Source organism: Pseudopipra pipra, chromosome 11 (genome assembly GCF_036250125.1).
Source record: "Pseudopipra pipra isolate bDixPip1 chromosome 11, bDixPip1.hap1, whole genome shotgun sequence".
NCBI lineage: Eukaryota > Metazoa > Chordata > Aves > Passeriformes > Pipridae > Pseudopipra > Pseudopipra pipra.
This window is the reverse complement of record NC_087559.1, coordinates 11,473,193-11,498,915: the sequence shown is the minus strand read 5'-3', so window position 1 is coordinate 11,498,915 and position 25,723 is coordinate 11,473,193. Positions and strand designations below refer to the sequence as shown.

General features: G+C 44.4%; 1 protein-coding gene across 6 annotated transcripts in view; it reads left to right on the top strand.

Annotated features, from left to right (window-relative positions):
- The window catches only part of CHCHD6 (coiled-coil-helix-coiled-coil-helix domain containing 6), a 109,499-nt gene extending 90,568 nt beyond the window's left edge, over window positions 1-18,931 (top strand). For 3 of the 6 annotated variants that reach the window (XM_064667506.1, XM_064667505.1, XM_064667501.1), the window contains 2 exons: window positions 14,177-14,239; window positions 18,383-18,519. In XM_064667506.1, the coding sequence (XP_064523576.1) occupies window positions 14,177-14,221 (45 nt within the window). In that variant the 3' untranslated portion in view covers window positions 14,222-14,239; window positions 18,383-18,519. Of the gene's footprint in view, window positions 1-14,176; window positions 14,240-18,382 lie in introns of all 6 variants that reach the window. The other 3 variants (XM_064667502.1, XM_064667504.1, XM_064667503.1) reach the window with 2 other exon arrangements.
- The last annotated feature ends 6,792 nt before the right edge of the window (window positions 18,932-25,723 follow it).

Below are 25,723 nucleotides of genomic sequence, written 5' to 3'. Positions count from 1 at the left end.
TTTCCAGCCCTTTAATTAGGGAAGCCCAGCTGAAAAATGTACCCATCAGCTACTGAGAAATGGTGCATTCCTGGACCCTCGGTATAGATCTTGAGTTATCCAGGTGCCAAAATGCTGTCAGAACTGACAGATCGTAGAAAATACACCCACAGGCAGAACATTATCCATTATACTAGCACTGAGCAGTGGGCAGTAAGGAAAAATCAGCAGAGAATGTGTCTTTATCAACTTTAATTGGCTTTTCCCGTTGATAAAAATCAGTATATCTGGCAAGGAAGAGAACCTATCTAGCAGTTTGATTTTTCCATCCCAGAACTGAAGGGTGCAGTCCATCTCCACTGACATGTGATGTGGACTTGTCTCAACACAGTTCCTGGCAGTGCAGTGGAATCCACAGCCCATGGAGAAGGCTGCCAGTCTGTCCTCGGTGAGTGACCATGCTTAAACAAGCGTGAAGAATGAATTACTCTGGTTAAGTTGGATTTCATCTGTGCTCTAGTTGCTCAGAATTTACTTCAGAGAGAGCCAAACTTAGTTAAACATTTCTTTGGGTTCTGGCTGGTAAGCGCTCCTGGAATACAACTGGCTGGGCTGCGAAATCAAGGATCTTGGGCAATGGATATGGTGATAGGAAAAGGAGAGAGCAGCCAAAGGAAGCAGAAACTTTGCTGAAGCTACAGGAAATAGCGCATGCAGAGGTTTGGGGAACAGAACAAGCTGCTTTTGAGTCATTTGGCACTGCAGGTTTACTTGTAGCTTTACATCAAAGGCAAAGGCGACAGCAACTGTGTGAATTTCTCTTGGGAAGGCTGTTTTGACACCTTGTTGCAGCTTCTTACATTTACTGAACTATGTAAAATGTTTCAGTGTTTCCTCGGTGCTGCATGTGTCTATTGTGATTAGATTTATGACAGTTTTACTGGAGTAAATAATATAGTGAAGATGATTGCAAATCTATTATTATACTATTTTTTCCTAGTTGATTAGTGAGAATTACTGATTTCTTTATTTGTAATCAATTTGGAAACATGTATCACTTCCCTTGCTAAATTCTGCAGAGTTTCTGAGCGTGGTTTTAAGTTTCTATTCTGCCAAGTCAAGCTTCTCTATCTTATTTCTGTAAATACTGGAAAACAGAAGCGCGTCCACTCAAAAAAGACAGGTTAGTAAGTGAACTTCATTACAAAAGTTTCCTTCCCACAGTCCCTGGTGGTCTTAAAAGCAGACTGCAAGACCATCACAGGATTGCAATCATAATCAGTTTAATCCTTTTGTTTAAAGCCTTTGAAAAAAGAAATTTGTAAGGGTTATTGCTACGACAAATGAAGGAGCAGTCCTTTGTCCAAACCCGACTCCATAGGGAACCTTAGTGCTGTTGGTGCAGATCACTGTGATTGATTGGAAGGTACCTTCTGAGCTGTGGCAGAACAAGTCTGCATTCTGGAAACTCTTATCACCTCATCAAGTGGGCAGCATTGAGAAGTGAGAGTGCAAGAGTGGGGCAGGGTATGTACCAGGGCTCTTTGCTGGCAAAGCTCCAGTTTGCCTCCATGCACGCTCCGACTGCAGCGTGGGCTTCCCAGTCACGAGCAGGCTCTGCCTTTGCCGGGGTTGGTGCAGTGCCCAGCACAGTGGGTTCCCTGTCAGGATAAAACTCTGGAGCCTGCGCTGTACAAACTGTAAGAATATGGTGGACCTTATGGGAAAAAAAGTGTTGATTGTGTGATTTTAATTATTTATTTCTGCTTATCATATGGCTGGGAGAGACATAGTAACTTCTTGTGTTCGGAAGGTTTCTTTAGAAACTTGAAGCAAGCGGGAAGGGGGATAACAAAGTCTATTCTGTTCCTCTAATTCAATCTGCCTCTAATTCAATCAAGCCCAACTTGTCAAGTATGTTGTCACTGTTCTTTGCAGCAAAAGGAAGACTGAAGCTTTAAAATACTTCTGGAGAATATATAAATCCACACGAATAGCCTAAAACATAATTCCTGTGGTTTCCATGGATGCTGACCATACTGCAGTCAGGATAGGTTTTGGTATGTTGCTCCAAATGCCACAGCGATTTTACCAGGAGGCAATATTCTTGCTTGCTGGCCCTAAACTCTGGTGGTGTTGCTGTCTGCTGTTAAATAGCTGTCTCATGCCTGTGTGAAAGAAGGGATTCCTGCGTGTGCGGCTTGAAGAGGTGGGAAAGAGTTGTAAGATTTATTATGTACTATAAAATAATAATTCCTGATGAAATGAAACTGTGTAAAGAGATCAGGATTTTGACATCTTGTTTTGACACGGCAAAACATTTCTTTGGTGGCCTAGAGTTACTAAAGGTAACTATCCTGGCTTCTCAGTTTGCCAAGTGCACAGTGTAAATGCAGACAGGCAGTGCTTTGCTCTGGCTCCATGTCAATCATTCCCTAAATGCCTGATGGCACCTGAGTTGACCAGCTCCTCCTGTTTAAAAGCAAGGCTGCACGAATTTTCTATTTTTCTAAACCATTTACTCTCTTTAATTGAGCACTGGGAGCCATTGTGTGCATAGTGCTGCAGGATCCTTGTTGTGTAAGGGCCTTGATAAATATGTATTGTGTTGTCAAGTGTTTGTAGCTACTCTGCAGGTAGTGGTGGAGGAGCGAGCTGCATACGGTTAAGAGTCCTTGTGTCTCCAGGGTCAATAAAAACAAGATGGCACAGGGGATTGTGGGAAATGGAGCCAGGATAGCTGCCTTCAGCATCACCTGCTAATAAACCAGCTATTTATAGATCAGCTGAGGCTTTGTCAACTAGATTGTTAAATTAATATTTACATACTGTCTTCATTGTCTTTCACTGAAAAATCTCATTTGCATTAGTTCTTGGACAGAAGTGGGGCTTCCTGTGCTCCAGATACACAGGTGTGTTTGATCTCAGTCCGTGTCTTGCCGTGTGTGTGAAGCCACTCCTGATAGATTCTTGCCTTGCAAATCCTCTTCTCCCTGTAGCAGCATTTTCCCATCTTTCTGTGCCTCTCATTTATTGCAGGAAAGCTCACCTTTGTTCCCAAATGTCCGCAACTCATCATGAGGCTGATCTCGCTAGAGAGAGACATGAGCAGCATTTCTGCATAGCAATTCCTAGTTAATCTCTGCCTCTCAGAGAGAGACTTGAATTGTTGATGGCTTGTGGGTAATTTAATAACTAGCAAACAAATAAGATGTATAGATTGTAGCAACTTAGCCCAGATGCAAAATCCCCATCCCTATTTGCATCTGTTTGAATGAATTTTGTTATAAAGGTTTGCTTTTTTACATTTTAGCACCGGTGAAACAGCAGTGAGAGGAGTCACTGCTCAGTGAAGCCGTGTTGATCACAGCAGGCTCCACACCTGGCTAAGCAGTTTCAATCCCCTGTGCGTGCGTGTGTGTGTCTGTGTGCCTTTCAAAAGGGAAGAGTAATCTACTTGCTAGACGTGTGTGTCTCTCGTAGTCCTTGGGCGACCTTGAACAGTCATTTAACTTGCGTTTGTTTGCCCATCTCTACCTGGGCAGATATTACTTCTGTGGTTTGGAGTGTTGAGGTTGAATGGATGTCTCGGATTCGTTATGGATGAGAAGTGTTACTGAAATGTAAGGTATTCATACCGTCTCTTCAGACATCTGATTGGAGTTCGGATTCACCTTCCTGTCTTTCTGTTCCTTGCTTCAAAGCCATTTGGACACTTGGATTGTGCGGGAAGTCGGAAGGCAGTAATAGCAGGGCTGTGATGCAGACAGGTGTCACAGCCTTCTCTCAGCTTCACTTCTTAGCACTCGCAAAGCTGTTGATAAGGTGCTGTTATGCTGGTATTGTGTTATTCTTAATCTGTCTTTGGCCTGCAAAGGGTCTGTCAGCATCCGTTTCTCTGACACCTCGGCAGGCTCTCTGGGCACCTCATTACTCTTTGGGAAGAGAGCATTGCAATCCCGTTACTCTGTCCACAGAGAGCAGAGCTCATCTGCCAGTGCCAGCCTGGTTGCTGTAAGGTTAGAGCTCAGTGTGGGTTGCAGTTTATCTCTTCAGGTACATTAGGCACGTAATATCACAACAATAATACAATATCTGCTGAAACCATTCACTTTCTTTTTGTTCCTTTTAAGATAGCAGAGCCTCAATTTCCTCCCCTTCAAAGTATCTCTTCTCTTGGCTCACAGGAGAGGGAGTGGGACAGGCCAGCTGTGGACATGGGACTGGGAAACCTGGAAGTCGGTTTCTTGGCACACTAATTCCAGTGACTTGGCTGAGCTCATTTCTCCACTGCCTCTTCCGTTTTAACTTTAATCCTTGCTGAAGGCAGCACCTGATTCTTACATTTTCAGATCTACCAGGTTTTTCTGCCTTCTGCTGCTATTCAGGGGAGACGGGGGGGCTTGTGGTTTTCTGCAAAATGTCAAGGTCTCTTTCTGGAATGCTGACAGCATAGGTGTTTTATATGTACACGGGCTATCGGGATGAGACATTCTTACTCGGAAACATTGGCTTAGACAGACAGACATTCCTCCTGCCACAGAGAGACAGGCAGGCTCACTGTTGCCAAGCCTTGAAATATCTGGCATGTTTTCTATTGCCCTAGTTTTGTGGAGTTGTACCTGAAGTTTTACAAGTACATGAGAATCTTAGTTCTGTGTTTTTACTGAAAAAATAAAAATGGAAGGAATAAAGTAAAATAATCTAACCCTCCTGCCTAGACAGCAGTTGTATGAGAACGTGACTCAGTTGCTTAAAACCAGAAGACAAATGAAATAACCCCCATGCATTTTTAAACAGTTTTACAAGTCAACCTTGTGGTTTTGGGGGAGTTTCTGACTTTTCTCTTGGGTTTTCAATATGTGAAGAGTGTGCAGCAGGGCTTGTTTTCTTGAGTGAAGGGATATTTGCAGCTCTGTAAGAGTTCACACATCTGCAGTATCCCCTGCAAGCAATAATGAACTGACCAAAACAATCAGTCTCCCCAAATTAGAAGAGCCTTGCATTTTTCAAATTTTGTTTGCATTCGCATTTGTGCTTTTCCAGTTGTTCCGCTTTTCAAGCCTTTCTTTAAAACAGGGCAATCTCAGGCTCTTTAGTTTCAAGTGGAAGCCAAGATTTTCTGTAAGTACGTGATTCAGGGTAGTGTTGCTTTGGCATTTTCACAATTATGTCATATATCATCACACTTCCCTCGGAGCCGGCAACACCGTTTACGCAGAGATGAACGTAATTATTCACAGAGGGGCCCTGTTGGAGCTTCAGACTCCTTGGCTGATGTATAGAGGAGGCCAACTGGCTCTGCAGGTCTCTATCTCTGTCTTTCATAGGCTCACAGCAACATGCAGCTGCCTGCACGCTTTCATGTTGGTTCTAAAGGCAGTAGCCGGGGCACATGCTCCTGAAATCACCGATGAATTTGTAGGCACCCGCTCGCACCTCTGCGTCGCCTGAGCGGAGGGACACATGCAGTCAGACTCCCACAACAGAAAGGTTTCCAATAAAGCTGAAACACAGAGGTATTGTTTGTCCAACCACTGGCAAATGCACAGAGCCATTGTGTGGGTCCTGAAAGCCTGGGCGCTTTATTCTCTGCAGACTGAATGGCAGCCGCGGGTAATAATAACACAAGATTTAAAAAGCCAACATTATAGGGGCATTTACAACCCGCTGAGAGAGTGAAATCTCAGCAATCTGAGCTGTGTCTCTAGTGATCCTACATTTTTACTGCCTGATAAGGAAATGATGGGCAGCTCTGGAGAAATGGCCACCACAGAGCAGATGAAAGGGGAGCAGGTTGGCTGCTCAAATGCTGCAGTAAGTAAAGAGGCACAAATGGAAAAGCTGCCTGCAAATCAAGTGACCAACCTGCCCCTCCCCATGCTGGGTGAGCTGGGAGGTATGTATGTGTGCTTGCACACCTGTTTTCTTCCCAGGCTGGCATCAGTGGGGGCAGGCTTGGTTTGCATAATTCTGAGCTTGGAGGCCTTTGGTCAGCATCATCTGGGTTGGTGCTTTGGTAGCTGTCAGCAGATCGACTTGGGACCATTTACATGTGAGAAGGTAGCTGGGAACTCACTGTGGAAAAGAGAGGGTGGGATTAGTCTTCTGCCTTCCGGAAGCAACCAGTCTTTCTGTGAAATTAAATTTTGGGAGACAATAAGTATTGAGCTTCCTGAATGCAAGTCTCAGTTTTAAGTCACAGTAATGACAACTGCCTTACACAATTTAAACTCTACTGACACCATCTTACATGTGGAATTTTATTATTTTCAAAACAAAAAAAACCCCACCCCACAAAAAAAGGAGATTTTTTAATGAATAGTTCCTTATCTTAAAAATCAAGTCTTCAGTTCAGTGCTGGTTCTAACGATTCTTTAACATAAATGTCTTATAAAGTTCTTTTGTACATCTAACTACCTAAACAGCTTTATAAGACCCAGGTTTTCCCTGCACACAGATGGAAGTTGTATTTGATAAGCTGGAGGCAGAGTACCAGCTTGTAGCAAGATCCTCTCAGGATATGCCCAGGCTGCAGAATAATGATGACATATCAAACCAACCCTAACCTTGCTAGCCTTGAGTATTACCATCAGGCTAACCCTGGCAGTGCTGAGCCACAGGAATATGTACCCACCTGTTCAGACAGGTTGTGCAGCTCTCTGCTACTCAGCAGGTTTCTGAGGCAGCATCTTACAGATGTGACCTTGGTCTTTTGCACTAAAGATGCAATGAGTGAAATGGTGGGAAATATTTTAAAATAGTAAAACATGTTTTTTGCTACATGACTAGGGCAGGTACTTTTCCTTTCTGAAAACATTCTCATCTACTCAGGTCTCTCTTGCTTTGCTTCTGCCAGGCAGCATGGCATGGAAATTGCTGGGCCCTGGGTGCTGTTTCTTGTGTGGGACATTATGGGGATTCAGAAATCTAGACTGCTTCACAGATTCATTTACTTGGATTAATGAATCTGTCTCTGCCTCTGTTTCCCCAAGAGTAATGTGAAGTTACTTACGTCAGAGGGATTTATGAGCTTCTTTCTATATTGGCCATTTTGTAGAGTGAAATTCAGCTCAGAGGGCTTTGCAGAAGGACGAAGTATTTAAGTTTGTTCTGTTCTAATCCTGGTTACAGAAAATTGGCAAGTTCCTGCTTAAAGTCGCTTTAAACACAAAATATAAATACCCTTTGATTTTTTTTTTTTTTTGTCCTTCTCTTTCTCCCTTCCTTTCTCTCTCTCTTTTTCCTTCCTTTATGTGTTTTGTTTTTATTTTAAATGTTACCTGTCTTAAACTGCACATTGTTCAGGTTGGGACCTGAAGGCTCCTCTGTGCTGGCACAGATTTGCAGAAGGCAGCTGTGGGCTTGCTTTGTTTCCACAGGTTGCAAATGTGAAATGAAATGTATGTTAGTGGTAAGGTCTTTGTGGGAAGAGAGTGTAAAGAGCTGTTGAGTGACAGTAGAAAAGAATGGTCGAGGAGGGAGGAAGAGAGGATGTAGCTGAAACTAAATATGATACTTGCTTTTTACTAGAACCTTTGTAGGAGAGGCATGAATGTGTTCCCAGTCCAGAACTCCCTCATCTCTTCCCCCCTCCCTTTTTTTCTCTCTCACCCTCTGGGGCTGCTGTTTTAGGATGAGTTGGTTCCAAATAGACAATACTTTTCAAGCAGATAAACGGACACCTAAGCAGCTGCACTGGTATCTATCATGAACAGACATGCTGCACAGTGAGGGAAATTACGAGATGGGACCAGCATCATTTGTCATATTATAAAAAAATATAAAAGCTCCCCCTCTACTTGAGCAGCATCCACAAGAAAAGTGAACAGCACACTTAAAAACTGTCGTTTTCTTTTCCAGTCTCTTAATATGTTTTCAAATGCTCCTATTAAACATTCCACCTTTAGGTCCTCTGTAAAGAATGTGTTTTAGACAGATGGAAGCAGGTCTCTGTCCTGACACAGATGCAGAACTATGAATTTGCGGAGGAGGCGATAGCAGATAATTATTTAGAAGGCTTTTGTGTCTTATTCCAGCATCTGGTATTCCACCAGTGCGTCCTCTGAGGATGGAAAGGGACAGGACCGAGCTAGGGAAATGCTGAGCTTGGTTTTCACTTGGTAAAGGTTTTTAATCTTGAAAGAAGGATTTGGAATTTATGAAGGAGGAGACACTGAGAAATGAAGATGCTCTCCTAGTGCTCACCATTCTCCCTTTGTTTGCTCAGATCCACATTTCAGGTTGTAGGGCATCTTATCTGCTGTTCCCTTAATTGCACTGGTTGTGTTGGGCACTGATGGGCAGCTGCTCAGAACAGATACCTCTTGCTGAGGGGCTGACTTCGATGATGCCTGAGCTTGCAGCTTCCCAGAGGTGCTGCTGGGTGTGCCCGTGGTTGGGCAGCCCCATCTAATCCCATAACCCAATGTCTCTGTGGCCTCCCAATCTGTCCGCAGCCTCTCCGTTCCGGTCCGTGTGTCGTGCCCGGCGGGCACCCAACATTCTCCAACCCAGACTGCAGATTCCCTACCCAGTGCTTCCCATTCTCCTTGATCTTGTAAAAGGGGAGTGGCACAGTGAAATGTTTGGGATTTCTTGGGTGACTTCAGAAACCTCTATCCGAGAGGTGTGGCTGAGTCATTTGACTGTCTCGGTTCAGGTCATTAACATTTCAAAAGGGCTGTTAGTTCTCTGTCTGGTTGCCTGAACTTGATACAGTATTGTCTAATTGGGGCTTGGTGGGGGCCAGCCAACCAGTCTTCTTTTCCTTGTGATCTAATCGGATCTTGCAGCTCCTGGGACCAGATATTTCAAGATACTCAAAGATTGGAAAAGTTAGACATATAATTAATTCTTTAAAATCTGATACTCAAATACTGTAAATGCTCAGTCAGCAATAAACTTGTGGTGCAGAAGAGTTCAGTGCTGAGTCAAACGGGCTGACTCTGCTGAAATAGATTTCAGTTTCTTGTTTGTTACCTGGGCAGTGGAGATAGTCTCCCAAAACAATTTTTTTCTTTCTCTTTTTAGTTTTACCTGTAGGTGCCTGTAGTCTTTGGGAGGTGTTTCACAAAAACAGGTAGAAGTTATATCCCACATCTATCTGCAAACAGACCTGAGAATTCCCAGTTTTCTCTTGGCTCTATCATTGCTGATTTTTGCCTCTTCAGCCAGAAGAAAAGGAGAGCGACATCTACACCCATGCGGGCGAGATGAATACAGCTATCACACAAATAAAATTACTGGCTGCCGAGTAGCAACAGCTTAATGAAAATGTGAAGTGTTAAACAAATAAAGCCAGTCAAGCTCATAATACTTCTGCGTGGAATTTCACTGAGTAAAATTTCACTGAATCACTGAGCAAAAATAGAATTAGGCATAGAAAAAGGATATCTGGAGAAGTCTCTGCCTGCCTCTGTGTTTGATGTATAAAGCTGGACTAAACAGGGGTGAGCCATACCTTAAATGTGGACATGATATGCTGACCTGAAGAAGAATTCTCTTTATCCAGAGCAGGAGCCTGCTAAAGCAAGACAGAAAGGGACAAGATAAAGCAATAGACTTCCACTGAAGCCTAAATGCAAATTGTACAGAGGAATGGATGAGAATGAATTTTTGCACTTCTTTAGCATCTTCTCCTGGTGAATAATTATCATACCTCTGTGTTTGGTAAGTAGTATTACTCTTAGGTACAGAAAGGGAAACTGAGATGAGGGTTTATCTACAGCTGCTGGGAGAATTTGGGAAGTGACTGACAATGGAGCCTAGAATTGTCTCATGCCCTCCAGGCAGTGGTGACCTTCCTGTAGCATGGGAAAACTAAGGGTTTAGTAACACCGGCAAGCAGCTGGTAAAATCTGCAGGATGAGAGTTTAACAACCACTGCTGAGGTCCCATCTCAGAGCACAGTGCCATAGCTGAGGTGTTGTGAAGCATTTTCAGCAGTTCTTTGTGCTTTACCCAAGGACTGGACTTTCCTTTGTTTCTATCTTCATGAAAATTTCTGGAGTTAAAGACATGCTCTTTAAGACTGGTGCAGGTTAGTAATACATTCCAGGATGAGATCTGGAAAGGCAAAATGCAGTATGTAAAGCTGGAATCGGCTTGTGAAGAAGCCCTGCAGCCAAGGAGCTGCTGTATTTGCTTCCAAACAAAATTACATCCTCTCTCCCTGGCTTCTGCCATCTGTCTATGTGTGGCTGTGAACAGTCAATGGATGCAATGATCCCTTGGAGTTGGGAGGACAACTGGAGTTGCTCCTTCTATCTGCTGTCTCTTGTTTCCTCCACCCCCACCTTGATGACATTTCTTCACAACAAACCATGTCTCAGCTAGGCTTGGTCTCAGGTTGTGTGGAGTCACTGGTGTATTGGAGGTGTTTTGTGTCTGGGTCACGTGAAGCTTTAATGTGCTGTGGAATTAGAAATGTTCTAGGAGTTTATACTCTAAGCACCTTTATTTTTCTGGATGACCTTGTGAAATTCCCTTGCACCAGGCCTGTATCTTGCCATCCTGCTGCCTCTATCTAATTTGTTTTCTTGTGTATGTTACTGACATCCAGTGAAGTGTAATTTGTTTGAGAAGTGGCGCTTATAACAAGGATCCCGCTAGTAATCCCTGCATTGAATCCCTATATACACAATGTTCCAGGAATAATTAAAGTCACAAACTTCAATCTTGAGGGATGCACAGGGGAAACCTATCCTGAAATGAGGCTTGGCATTTTCTACTTCCAGTGCTTTTTAGCACTATAGGATTTGCTATTTTTATTCCAGGACTGAAGTAGATTTAAGAGGAAGTCTGACATCTTGAATTTATATGTCCTAACAACAGTGTTCATCAGTCAGTCTTCTTACTATGTCCTTTCTCTACCCCTTCTCTCTATTAATTTTCCTCAATAGTCTGCAGGGATCATTTGCCAGCCTGATTCAAATTCTTGCACTTCCCTGGCATCTTGTTTTATAACATCTTGCATCATGTACTTTCCATTTCTGTAATCCATTTAATCCAAGATACTGAAATGGCTTTGCAGGTATTTATTGCATTTCTTTCTTCCTCATGTAAGGAGGTAACAGGTCATTTATACAACTTAATCCAAAGTCTCTTGGCTTCTGGGGTTATTTTTTTCCTTTTATTTTCCCACTGATTATCCTGGAGGCTGGTAGCAAGAGCAGGAATGACAGTATGGAGAAGTTGCATGTATTTGTGTCTGGCATTTCATTGTGTTGTGCCCAGAGCATGGCTTGGCAGTGTAGCAGTTAAACTCCTGCAGCCACCGTCCCCCAGCAATAATACTACTGTTGCCTGTCCTTAATTTTTGGAAGCGTTGGGCTTAGGGTTGGAAATAATGAAATGCTGTTGCATCAGTAAGTGGTTTTCCATTCCTTTTGGCTCTGGAAACGGATATTCACAGTTGGGTGAAGTTCATTTTAATCCTCACAAGACCAGAGCTGGATTTGTACAAGTTGTCATTGTTCTGCTTTAGAAACACTCTGTGCCTTCTGGATCCCTTTATCCCTCCCAGGGGCTAATTCACGAGCTTGCAAAACACTCAGGGTGACTCCAGTTGCAGGATGGAGGGGCATTCAGTGTTACCCCTTTCTCCTCCTGCATTGCCTTCTCTCTCTTGTTCCAGAAAGGCATGGTAGTGTTTGTAGCATACACTTCCTGATGTGTATAGATAGTGGGATGTAATTATCTTCCCCTGAGGTAGAGTCATTATGGTGGCTGTAAAGAGAGAGGGTCACAGTCCTAATGGGAAATGATTTTAAAGCAATCTTGACCAAGTCTAGTGGAGCCATTTCAGAGCACTTAAAACTCAGCCAGTCCTTCATGGCACTTGTGATATGTCCATTTTATGCGGTGAGAGGCAATGGGACTAACGCTTATCGAGGGATAAGGAAAATCTATGATAAACTGCAGCACTGGCTTTGGGCAAGTGTTGTGTGTTGCCACAGGGGAGAGGCACCGACAGAGCCCGGTCTTGATTATTATTGTTCTTGATACTGATTTGGAAAAACGCAATGCACTTGCAGAAGCAATAAGCCAGAAGTTGTGAAGTCTGCCACCTTGGGCTTCCAGTGCTACAAGAGCTGCCCCTCTGCCCCCAGGCTTGATTCCTGCAGAAGCAAGAGAATTGTTCCCATTTCCCAAGCAGGTGGCTGGGCAGATAGTGGCACAGTCCCCAGATCACCGGTGGATGTACTAGTGGTCCTGGGAAGTTCAGGCTTCAAAAACATACTGTCTTACAAGGCAGATTTGGTCAGAGGTTGTTTAGTAGCAAATGCTACTTTGTGTTATAAGATGTCAGAGAAAGACAGACCAGCATGCTTTGACGTGTGCTGGGGTTGTGCTCAGTAGTGAGGTGAGGAGAAAGGCTTCGTCAGAGCTGATGGAAGGTGGCAGTCAGCAGTTGTAGGTCATATTGAGGGGCACTGGCAGGTCTGTTGGGATGAGCCCAGGACTAAAAAGCAAACACCACTTCACATAAGTGATTTTCTGTATTTCAGTTATATATACAGAAGCACAATAGCCCAGGCTGTGCAGGTTAGCAAAGCTGCAAGCTGGTACCCAGGAGAGCAAGAATAACTAGTAGTGAAATGCTCCATGTCTGATTTTCATCCTTTGAGCTCCTCTGTAATGTATTGGAAAACAAAAATTGTTTAAATAATGGAACAGACCCGATGAAATTGTGCAGTGATGCAGAAGGGATGAGGAAGGGTTATTTCCTTTCTTTCCATTACTTTCCTCCTCCTGCCTTGCCTCCCAAACGTGGGTGGAATCTACATGTCAAGCAGTAGCAACATCAGCCTGGCCTGGTGGCTTTTCTTAATGGCAAGCATGAGATTAAATGCAATTAACATTGATTGAACAAAAACGGCCGCCCTCACTTTGTATGTGGATTAATTAACAGCCATCCTTTCAGCAGTGGCCCTTTGTAGAGCCGTGTTTGTTCCTCCTGGCCCCGGTATTTTTTAGTGCATGTCCAAAATCAAAAGCACTGAGCCCACTGTGACGTCTGGGGCTACCGACTCAGCAGGGAGATGCAGCCCCCCAGCCGGGATGATTTTTTGTGCAGTCTTGTAACTGCAGAGCTGCTCAGTCAGTGGCAAAATATTTCCTGTTAAGCAAGGCTAATGACAGGAGCTCTCTGCGAGTTAGAACAATGATCAGAACAATTGTCTGGAGGAAATCAATGTTATAATGCATGAACAAACAGGTGAGTCTCAGAACAGCTGGAGATTAGTTGTACTGGTAAATAACTTCGTATTCGGGTGATGCAGAGCTATGGGGAGGTGTCAAGGCAGAGCAAAGCAAACAGTGTCGGCTCTTGTGAATGGAAGAAAAGGGAGGAGGAAACCAGAAAGACTGTTTCTGTTCCTTGCACTCTGTTGTTGGGGTATGTAGACCAGAGGACTTCCACGTGAAAGCACTTTCCGGGGTGTTCTGACAATGCGTCTGGTGAGTTTTTTGAAAGGCGTCTTTTCTGTTGTCAAGGCAGCTTTGAAGACACCATCTGGGGAAGTAGCCAAGAAGTCATTGGGTGAACTTCTCTGCTTTGCAAATCTATTAACACCAGTACAGGGAAGAGGGAAAACAAAACTCTCTTCATAGCTTTTTGAATTCATGCTTTTTGTTGCTGCCAGGCATGCTCCTGCCCCTCCTTATTCCAGTCCCAAGGACAGTAACCGTTGGACTCCTGAAGGATGAGAGAGACAGAGAGGCTTTTCTGTGCAATAACTATATGGCACAGAACTGCTGTGATCCATTAGTCAGCTCAGCTGCTCCACAAAATAGCCAATACCCTGAGTGTAACAGAACAAATTGCACATAACCAAAAAATACCTACAGCATACATCAAACCAAAGTGACTCAAATGTCCCTTGCAGTGGTTTGGGGAGCTAATAGCCCCACAACAAATGCCTCATCCAGTGCAAAGGCCTTGAACACCCATCTTAGGACAGGTCAGGATTTTTGTGTTTCATTAGTGCCTCTTTCCACACTAACTGAGATGAAAAAGTTGTGCAGTCACATTGCTGAGATCTGCTGTGCACCAACAGGTATTCTGGTGTAGAGAGCTGCCTGTACACAGCAGAGAACTAGGAACTATGGAGATTAATTTCTACTTTGTCACTGACACTTCAAATGCACCGAGTCATTTATCATGGGGATCTGCTTTCTGATTTCTTCATAGGTATACAGTGCCCATATGTGTGAGCGCCGTGGTGCAACTGCTTAAAGGGATGTTAGAACAAAGGTAAGGCACATACTGGAGGAAACTTGCAGGATTTGCCCTGTGAGACTAAAGGCTGGTTAAATAAATGTCTTAACACAGCTGAGGCTTGGCAAACAGCGTCTCTGGCAAACACTGAGGGAGGAAGTTCTTCAGGGTCTGGCCTTTCAAGAGGGAGATTCCTCCACTGGCTGTGAGCCTCCAGCGAGACCAAGAGCTGAGGCACAGAGCTGGCCAGTGACTGGGGGGAGGCAGAAAGGATACTGTGGACTCTCCAGGCAGCCCTGAGCTTCTGCACTGGGATGCAGACTGGGACAAAAGGAACAGGAGAAAGATGAGAGCTGTGCCTTAGAAAATCTTGCTGAAACTTCTCTTTGTTAGAGGACAAGGGCCGTGTTGGGCATTGACTGGACTCCCTTCTCGGCAGGGGTGAGATTTGTGGAGCAAATCTATTTGCAGAGCTCAACCCTTTCTCCTCACTCAACTGGAACCAGAACTGGAAAGCTACTGGCTTCCCCACGGGGACTGTGAAGTGGCAGGCTCTGTCAGCTGAGCAGCCAGCGATTTTGGCCACTGTTAGTTCCCAAGCAGAGTCTCACAGTGGTGGAAGAGCATGAGTTAGTGGCTCAAGGTCCCGTTTGCCGGGAGAGGCATGGAGGAAAACAAGTACTGCGTGCCCTCCAGCTGGACTTGCTGTCAGGACTGAACAGATTCCCATTCCTATTTCTGCTACCGAGGAATTTGCCTTGATATGGACACTGCATTCACATGTAGAGGTGCTGGTCTGGAGCCCATCAAGACTGGAACCTGGTGTCTGTCTGCGTTGCATTGGTAGTGGCATTAAAAATAACCTACCCTCCTCATGCAAGAAGGGCACTGTCCCCTCTTGTTAGAGTGAGTGTGCAGTGCAGTCTCCAAGGCTGATATCTCCTGACTTGTTCTGCTAAGACTGCAGCAGAAACCAGCTAATGCCAGCTGTGGGGCAGTTATTTTGTGAAGAGTCACCAAACTTTTTCAGGCTGAGCCTCAACTCCATTTGTTGGAAGTATCTTGCCATGTGAGAAGAGCTTGTGATTGCAAACTGCCTGAATTTGTTGCATATACGACTTGACTGGTGCATATGCAATGATAAGGGCATGGAGGAGAGGTAAGGTTTCTCCTTCCCTTTCCTGGCTCCTTCTGCTCAAGGTAAGTGTTGTACTAACCTGGTAGCATCTTGCAGGGAGGGTTCCACGTTGGAAGAAAATGAAGAAGTGCCAAATCTATATTGGCATGGTTGCAATGCTAGGTGGAATTAAAATGTGAGGGTAAATAGTTAGCTTAGCAAAGAGAGTGTTTAGTGTTAGAGATACAGTGTCCTTCCATGCTGCTGCACAGCGTGTGAGGCACGGAACTGTGTGCTGTAAAGTAGTTAGCCATAGGTTTATAAACTGATGGCCTAGGAACAATTCTGTGTGTATTCTGACTAGTGTAGACATGATGGGCTAACAGACCAGGGCCTGCAGAGCTTCCACTGTGCAGCGTGCAGTGGATGTGTGACAGTGCAGGAGCTGTCAGGAGACCTCCAGAACTGTTCACTGTTAATGGGGTCTGTACTGCATGGCATGTGCTGCAGGGGATCCAGAGGAGAACAGATTCACAGCGACCAGCTCTGGTCTCACTTTCATGGTAAGTTCAACCTTAGCCATGTCAGAGGGTTCAGGATGGTAGAGGCCTGCACTGGTGTGGCAGGTGATGCCAGATCTGGATTGGCATCTGAGCAGGAATGTCTGAAACGACTGGGGAAGTTGTTTCTCTGCACAGGCTGTTGTGTACTGGGAGTGCTTCAATTCCCAAAAATTGCCAACTCTATAACCATCACAAGCAGTTCGTGTCCCTGATGAGGGAGAGGACATTAATTAGTTGCTCCACCAAGTACAGGCTGCTCTTAGATGTAATTGTCTTAGGCCTCTGCTGGGAGCAGTGTGGGCTGATTGACGGTGTCATTACCTGCATCCTCTGTTCACGGAAGCTTCCCTTGGTGAGAGCTGCACTGCAGGAAATTGGTGTCTGGCCTGCCTGGCAGCCCATCAGTTCTGGGTCCAGTGCTCACTGTGCAAAAGATTTTGAGGAAGTTTAGTCATCCAGAGCAAGATGGAACCTGATGTTTTTGCACAAGGAATGTTTGTGAGCCTCCAGCTCAGTGCATCCCTGGTATGTGGGTAGGTTAGGCTGGAAGGAATTGATTGAGGTTAAAAGCTGGCTGTTGGCATTTTCTTCTGAAATTCAAAATATCAAGGGATCATAAAATGGCTTGGATTGGAAGGGACACTAAAGATCGTCTAGTTCCAACCCCCCTGCCACGGGCAGGGACACCTTCCACTAGACCAGGTTGAAATATGTAGTTATGATTTTGAACACGAAATTGCCTAACTATGATATTCTTTAAAATTACTTTTAAAAGAAGGTTTTGCTGTCTTCCACAAGGGGTAACCACAGAGTGGCCACAGGAGTGGGTTTTTTTTTTCACAAAATGTAGCATTCCTGGATACTTCACTGAAGTGTTACAGTGTGAATATAACAAATTACTTTATTGCAAAATTGATCGGGGAGTTGTTACTGCTTCACTCGTTACAATTTCTGTGAGTGCTACTGGAGTTTTTAAAATGTATTGCTCTGTGCATGACTTTTAAGCCACTGATGATGAGAAAAATTACCTGGGAAATTAGAGTCAGTGGAGTAATATTGATGGTTCATTTGTCAGATTTCTGAATAACCTTTGTCTAAATAGTTTTGTCTTTATTCTTGAGTCCTTTGAAGCTTTTCCGGTTCACTGTTGTCAGAGATGGAGCTGTCTTTGGAGATACAAGGCCAGTATATTCAGTCTACATTGGCCATGTATCAGTCAATACCAGCCTACTATGCAGAAGTAGCCCAAAGGACATGCTCACCCTCTGACAGACAGTGCCAAGTGTGCCAACACCATTATTTTATGATGTTCTCCATTCTGATTTGCATTGAAGAAAGCACAGCTTTTCTCCTCAGAAAGGCAAATATCTGGAGAGTAGAACTGAGCTCAGATACTGCCCTAGTGAAAATGGGTGGTGAGACCATATGCAGTGAACCGATCAGTTGCCTTTCTCTAGTTGGCATTACCTGGGTCCTGTAAGCATGGATCAGTACTGTCTGCTCTGCAAATAGACCTGCACATGTCCAGAGCATCAGAAAAAAGCAGCATGTTGCTGGGCTCCCCCTCTGTGTTTCTGTGTAGCAGGACTTCACTGACAGAGCGATGCCATTGCTGGTGCAGGAGAGCTGATTACCCAGGTTTTGAAGTAGGATCCAACTGAGGATATCTCAGATCCTTGGAGGTGTTGTAGCTGGTGTCGGGTGTGTTCTCGTCCACTGCTGATGGCATTGTTGCTTTTACTTCTTTGACTTTATGGAAGTGATAAGTTAAAAACAGGAAGAGCCCACAGCAGGCTTTGCAATCTCCATCCTAAAAATACTGAAAGCCTCCTCTTTTTTCTACCCCTCAGAAGTTCACAGCTTATATGCAGATACCTCATGCAGGATCTGAAGAGGTATCACTTAGGAGGTTTCTGTGGGGACAAAGCAGACATGATTTTGCTTTGAATTTTGGGAGCTCTTGGGTCTTAATAGGATAAAGACTGTCAGACATGTCATGAGTTAGATCAGTCTCTGAGTCCCCATCTTTCTTCTTCTCCCCTCTCTAGTCCTCACTCTTATGTTGATCCCATTCCAGAATGAGTGAGTGCTGTGTGCATGTTTGATGGCAGCTAATCAAAGTGCTCCTGTGTCCTGCTGGGCAGGACTGAGTGTGGAGCTACACTTACTCCTGCAACCTAGCTGCTCCAAGGCTTACCTGGAACCATGGCTGTTCTCTCCTGCTGTTGGCCACTGGTTTTACAATCCTAATCATTGCAACTGACCATATATTCTTGTTTATAGAATCAGTCTCACCTTTGATATCATGAGCTGCTTTCTTACTTCTACAGTCCTCTCCCCTTGAGTGTCTTGCATTTTACAGCAGGTGAAACCTGATGATTTTTCTGTGGGATTTTCACCCTGCCAACGCTATTCTTTCATTTCTGAGGGGAACATTCCAATGTCAACAGCTGCATAACTAGCTTGCTGCCTCTTTCTTTTGTCTCCTTTTTTCTCCAGGAGCTGTTAGTTAATTCTGGATAAACATCAGCCGCCAAAGAGCAGAGGACAGGGACCACAGATGCCCTTGGAAGCCCCAGCATCCTTCTGGACAGACACTGACCAAAACCGGTGCCTTCTGCCCTTCATGATCCAAGACAGTGACATGATTCCTCTTCTAATTGCCTGCATGTATCAGTCTCACTGGACATTCCTGGAGTTGGGAGAAGAGTCCCAGGAGAGGGGGATGCTATAATTTCTTTTTATTGTTTTGCAATGTAAAGAATCGTGTTAACCCCAGGGGCTTCCAGTACAGTTTGTAGCTTGGAGTCTTGCCTGCCATGAACCTGGTTCACCCTGTTCTAGTTTTGGTTTCACCAACCTACATCTGAGTTTCAAGAGCTGTTACCTGTCTGTTTGCTCTGGGGAAAAGGGTCCAAAGTATTTTGAAGTAACCGTGACTAGCTTGTTAGGATTGACTGTTCCTGGCATGCTCCCATTGGTCACACCAGCAGGCGTGTTCCTTCCCTTCCAGGGTTCCCTCCTAAACAATAAAGTGTTTAATGGTCACTGTGTGCTGTGAGATACTTTTAGTCCCATGAGTTTGTAAATTGCTGTTTTCTGCCTACTGCCCATGCCAACAAAAACTTCAAACAAGTGTGAGGAATAGAAATATTTCAAGTCACAGTTTATAAATCACAAAACTTGTTCATTTTGATCCCGGGCTAAATGACTTTGGCTTATTTGAAAGTATTTGGAAGAGTGCAAAGTCCTGGCTGAAGGGAACTGGTGTTGGGGAATCATGCTGAAAAAACCTTTGCCTGCTGGATGCAGAGCCCAGGTTATCTTTCTGTTCACCAGCTCTTGTTTGCAGTTCCTGCCATAAACCACTGTCCCTTTCAGGCTTGTGCTCTGTGTTGAGCCCTCTCCTTGCTGAGTGAGGGATGGAGGAAGCTGGGTACATCTGGAATCTGATTCTCCCAGAGGTAGGTGTGGCAAGGTTTGCAAAAGGCCTGTCAGCAAACCAGGGGAGCAAGTCTAGCTTGGTAACTTGATTCCTCTTCTCTGGCAGCATTAGCTGCCTCTGTCCTTTCTGACTGTGTCTGACAGTTTCTGAAGAATGTGAACATGGATTTTTGGAGGTCATGTCAGTGTTTATGAAAATGGATGAAGGGGGCTGAGAATTGTTTTCTGTGTTATATTGTGCTTTGTCTCTTTTTTTCTTTAGACAGCAACTTAGTGCTTTACATCTTCATTAAGGCAACAAAATGCTTTTCCTTGTGGAAAGCTGATGCCACAATCCTCTTCCTCCTCAGAAGTGATGTTTGCTTACCCGTGGCTCATCTCTGTTAGTCTCAGATCTTGCAAAAATTCCAGGTTTTCATCATTGTGTAGGTCAAACTTGCCGTCCCCAAGGAAGGAAGGGCAAGTTTTTCCTAACCAAAGTAGGATACTCAGTGCCCTCAAATTTGTTTTAGCAGGACTGGGTGGGCTTTTGCTGCTGCTGCCATGCCAGCTTTTGGATCTGCTTTGGATAACCAGGTCCTACAGAGCCACAGAACTTGTGATTCTGCATGCAGAGATTTAGAGCAGCAAGGTCTATCCCTGGCTAGGTTTGAAATTATTGTTGGTCTGAAGAGAAAAATACCTATTTTGTCTCTTCCTCATTTTCCTCTTGCCCCTATCCAGCATTGCCTTGGCATGAGTAATTTGCATGTCATTATTTCAGCTGCCCTAAACTGGGGGGGACTATGATGCCAGGGCTGATTATTTGGCGGCACTGGGCAATTTTCTCTGTTAGGCAACTGTAATACATTTTCATGTTCTTTTATAATGAGCTTTATTTACCAAATTGGCAATTCCTCTGTTGAGAAATAACTGATTACAGCATTCAGGGAGTTGCTGTCATCTCAAGATATGCAGGTGTCTGTGGAACATAAACAGATGTGATCATTCAGACAGTGAGCTCGATAGAGGGTAGTGGGGGGAAAAATCAGCCTTAAAATCATAAATGTAACAGCTACAGCTAATGTTGGCCAGGTGCACTGCGGCTGTTTGCAGCCCAACAAGGACAAAATGGCACTCTAAGGCTATCCAGTACCTCCAGATGAGGGACTGCTTGATTATTAGCTGAAAATATACCTCTTGCCTGTCATTGCACTTCAATACTGGCTTGCCTAACTCTGTCTCTGGTAGCCTCTGAGGACAGACAGTTGTTCATTGCACAGCCTTGAAATGAGAAATTCCTCTGTCCTGCCAGGTCGAGTTTGGCTTTAGTTTACCCTGTGCTGAATGTCTACAAACACCTTGGTGATCATGTCCATGGGGACTGTGATCCCATCTGCCTTTCAGGCAGTCCCTTTCCTTTGGTGTTTCCTAGTGCCCAGGAGAAGTTTTGTTGCTGCTGTTGCCCTAATGACCAGCACAGATATCTGAGCCTGGGGAAAAATACGATGAGTGGAGAAGTCAGTAGGAAACTGCTGAAGATGAAGTTCAGTTTGCAGAGTCCCAGCTGCTATCCAAGTAAAAAAATATGCAGGTAACACAGCTTCTTGAGTGTTTTCTCTTCCCCCTCATCTTTGCTGTTCCTATAGTACTGAGACCCTTGCAAAGAGGGAAGAAGCCCTGTACCTTCTCCTAGGCTCCCCCTCCTTATGTTTCCCCTCGACTGATTGTTGGATACTGGGAGCAATTTTTTTTTTCCATGCAAGATTGTGACAGCAGGTGTCAGTTATGCTCCAGAGTGGCAGAGATGACTATTCCTGGAGCTTGGGTAGGGTGTTGAATAGATGTCCTTACCACACCGCTACCGTCACAGTTGGCATTAATGGGCAACTCGGATAGCAGGATAAACAAGGTCCGAGTCAATTGTGGAAGCTGAAATTAGAGGCAGTTTCCTCCAGAGGCAAGTTTGAGGTGGGGTAGAGGCAGTCAGCAATGCTGCTGTCTGTGCTGCATGTGCTGGATAAAAAGGAGCTCTTTTGTGTCCAGGAATATCTGTTTCACCAACTAAACCTGCCCAAGGCCAGGTGCAGTTCAGGTGCAGTGCTCCATTCAGCTGAGCAGTGCATGTCCATTTTGCCTGCCCGGTTATTGCAGTTCTCTCTGCAAATTGGGTAATTTTGTGTACAAATGCATCCAGTGATTTGGATGCAATGTGCACAGTTGTGGTAATTTCATGTGAAAATACAGCTTGCAGAGTGCTTGCTTTAAGAGTATGAATTGTTTTAAAACTTGCCAGATGAATGGAAAGAACAACCTTTTTATTCATGCATAATTTCTTAGTGTTGCAGGAAGGGAAAAGAACAAAAACAGCAAAGTTAGAGAAGATACAGGAAATAACTGATACAAATTTTCCAGTAGGCCTCAATAGCTTTTTTAATGAAACATTCAACAAGCAGCACTTTGAGATTCCAGTGTGCAGGAACATCACCGGTACTCTAAGCACCAAATTTGTGATCTTGCATAAAAACACAACCCGTTGCCTCCTGCTGTTAATATTTCACACTTGACTTTGCAAGATGCTTTATCTAATATCCTCTCTGCATTCAGGCTTCTACCTGCTCTGCCTTGTCCATAACAGGAGAGGCGGGAGGAGAAAAGCAATTGCCAAGTGTGTCTGTAATCTGTGTAGGAGGGTTTTGTGTAGCTGTAGGGGTAGAAGAGTAAGTCTCATTTCCTATTTTATAGTCTGCTGAATCCTGTGATCTCATGCTGTGTGCTCCTTTTCCAAGCAGAATTTTTCAATTTGTTTTTCAAGTTGTTATTATTTTTTATTTTCAAACTGGTTAAAAGTGTTTGTCTGTAACTTGTCGATAAATTGTTTATGCCTAGCTCCCTAAAATGCTTCATTGCCAGTCTTGTACATGTCTCAGGACCACCTTTTTCTTCCCTTGTCTTATGCCCTCCCAGTGGGCTGTTGCACCCAGTACTCTTGGAGCCTGAAGGGCCATTCAGAGTCCTGCAGTGTGTAATCCTACACCTGCTCCCATTCACGTTTTTTTGTTCTTGTAGAAGATGGGTATTCCTGAACTGATTCACCTGCCTTGTCAGCCCTATCACTCTGCTCTTGGTATGTGTTGAATTCTCCTCAATTCCCTGGTTCTCCTGGGCTGATGCCTTGGGAAAATGAAGGGTGATGTGGACTGAAGTGATTAGCCTGGATCACCTTTGTGCTGAGGCTGCTCAGGCCAGTAATGCCGCCCCTCCATCTCCAACTCTGCTGTGTAATTGTGCTGGCAGAGTGGTAGTTGTGCAGCCTGGGGCAAAGCCAGAGGGAGCAAATGGAGCAGCCACTGGTCTCTCAGGAGGGCTCTCTGTCAAAAGTGTATCTTGGATTTAGTGACACGTGCTCTTTCAGACTTTTTATAGAGGTCAGTGCATGGCAGGAAACTTTTCTTTGTTGTCTTCCTAGGGAGAGCAGCACACAAACTTTTGTTTCCAAGTTGAAATCAACTGCTCCCTCAGGGCTATGTAACAAACTGCTCCTGAAACTAGTTTCCCCTTGTGAATGGCCTAAATTAGACGCTCTCCCTGCTTGCCCTCAGTGAAATAGCTTGTGCTTTATCCAGCCATTTCATTTGTGCAGTGTGCTATGAGATGTTGGTGACACTTGTGTCTGGTTCCTGCTGCTCTGTATTATTCTCTGTGGGAGCTATTGCGTGGAAGGCCTGCTATCCCAGGGTGTATAGGAGAAGGGGCAATAAGGACCTTGACTCTCATTTTGATTCCTACTTTGCTTCCTCCTTTGTTTTCAGAAAGTTTGTTTAGAAATAATCTCTCATATCTTTGGAGCAGGTTTGCTAATTGGCAGGAGTCCAAACAAAGCCCTTAGGCTCACTTGGCTCTTTTTGAAGAGTTAGGATCTGCTCACCTCTTTATGGACCCCTTAAAGCTTTAGTTTCAAAATCTGTTTTGAATACAGAGTTGATATTGGGGTGACAGCTGCGGGGCAAGTTGACCGGTGCATGCAGGTCAGTGCTATACACTTCCTGCTGCCTTCTCTAAAGAATTAATTAAAAAATATATTTTCACTGTTTAAGAACAGGAAAGAGTTTTAAGTCATCCAGACACTCCAGCCATGCCCTTTGTATGAGTGTCTGTGCATGAGCAGCTCTGCTGGAGTCTCTGGGTGGGCACCTCATTCTGACCTAGTTGCATCATTAACCTGGGTATGTAGTCTGAAATGTGTGAATGGGTAATTTAGACCTTACAGGCAAGGAGGATATCACCAGCTTTCAGCCTCTGACTGCTGAGCCATCCTAAGAGCTGATTTCTCACGGGGTCAGGACAGGAGATACTCTCCGTGTTTCAGTGCCTTGTGCTGAGGTGCTAGTGGAGTTGGAATGGGTCTCTCTGGCAATTTTTTTTCCCTTATGGCTTTGGATCAGTTTTGTGTTATTTAGTCCTTGAACTGCCTGATTTATTCTCTCAAATGGACATCAGCAGAGGACATGAGTGACACTCCCTCAGGAGGAGTAAGAAGGGTGTTATTTTTTCCCCTCCCATGACCTCTTGAACATCCCTCTATATACATTTTCTTGGTGATGGAGTCCATCATCATAGAGTTTGATTTTTATTTTCTATGAATGGGGAGTACCACTGTAAGTCAGGATTAGCTAAACATAACATTAAAAATAAAGCACGCCTATTAATTTAATGGGTTTCTCGTTACAACCATCATAAAACAAGTAAACAGGAACTCTGCCAGAGCTGCCTACATTCCTCCTTTGAGCGGCTGAACCAAGGGAGAGATTTGAATTTTTGCCATTTGATAAAGCCGTGTGTGAGGATGGCTTTTTAAAAATTAATTCTTTACTTTTCCTTCAGTAGCCTTTCAACTGCTGAAAAAGCCTGGCCGGTGACTGCAGTGAAGCTGCACAGCTCTTAATGAGATGGAGGGGAAATGCCAGTTCAGGATTTAACTTAAATCATATCAGCCAAAATAAAAGCTTACAAAAGGCAGAGAAATTGTTCTTTATGGGCTTCCTCACTGAAACAGCCTTCATAGTCTCTTTAATCCTTACTTACTTATTTTTCTTTTGCAAAGATAAATAAGTAGGTTTTGTGTTGGGACTTTTGCCTTCTACTCCCTACCTTCTGAAATGTTCTTGCCAACTTCCTTGGATTGGAATTTACTGGATTAAGCGGATCACATGCATCTGTGGTGACCACATAGACTGAGCCTGGCATCCACATGCATTGCAGGTGTCCAAAAGCACCTTTTGCCATGAGGTTTGTGCCTGCTCTCAAGCAGGGCTCTGCCACTGCATCTCAGGGCTCTGCAGTGGGAATGCACACAGGGGTGTCCAAACAGAATGTAAGCTGAGAACAGTGGAATTATCTGTGTACTAGGCTTGTTCCAAACTTAGATCAGGTGCTTGTGCAGTGCTGTGGGGTCTTTAAGTTAAAGAGGTTACAAAAAGAGAAAATATTCATCCATTTATTTTAAAACTACATTCTGGTTGTTTTTGTGTAGTGCCTTCCCTGGAGTATACATTCCCAAACTGGAGGGCGGTTTACAAAATGGAATATCCACAGTAATATGTTTAATATACTTCATGGCTGCTTTCCCTAACATCCTAATGAAATCCAGCTGTGAAACCTCAGTGCCAGCTGTCGGTTCCACCCAGCCGCTGGTTGGCCTGACCTCCCCTGTGCCAGGAAAAATGAACTCCACTGTCTGAAGGGAAGGGTTGCCATTTAGTCTGTGGCCAAACAGACAAAGAAGAGAATTCATGCTTCAGAGTCTAAGCTGATTATCTTCTTGGAAGTACCCTCAGACAGCAGGGTCTGGCTCTTCAGCTCTCCAAAAAAACAAAGCAGATGTCCTCTTTGGAGGCTGCAGGTGGTCCTGTATTGCTCATTGCTGATATGAAACTCAAATAATTTTGAGGCTATTTTCAGTCAATGAGTGTGGTTAGATCTCCTGTAGGTTATAGGAATCTTGTGTCAAGGTGACAATGTCCAAGTGTGGCATCAGGACAAAGAGGTACATTTGCTTTTCCTTTGTGACTGATGGGCAGATGTTTCGAAGTGTGGTTCTTCTGCTGGGTGAAAAACTTCATTCAACACTGCAAGGAATTGCATAGAAAAATGTGCAGGTCATAACTTTAAGGTGATCTGTATCATTCTTCTGACTGTGAACTTGGTCACTGCCAACCGTTGCTTCCTCATGGGACTGCTTGGGAGGTCCAAACTCAGGTCTCTGGAAAAACCAAGCACACCCATTACAGGGAAGTTTTAATAAGTTGTACTCAAGAGAATTGTGCTCCAGGTTGCTTTGCAATCACCCCTGAGACTGGGAGCTCTAACACTGCTACAGACCTTGCAGCACTCTCAAGCAAGCAGATGACAACATAA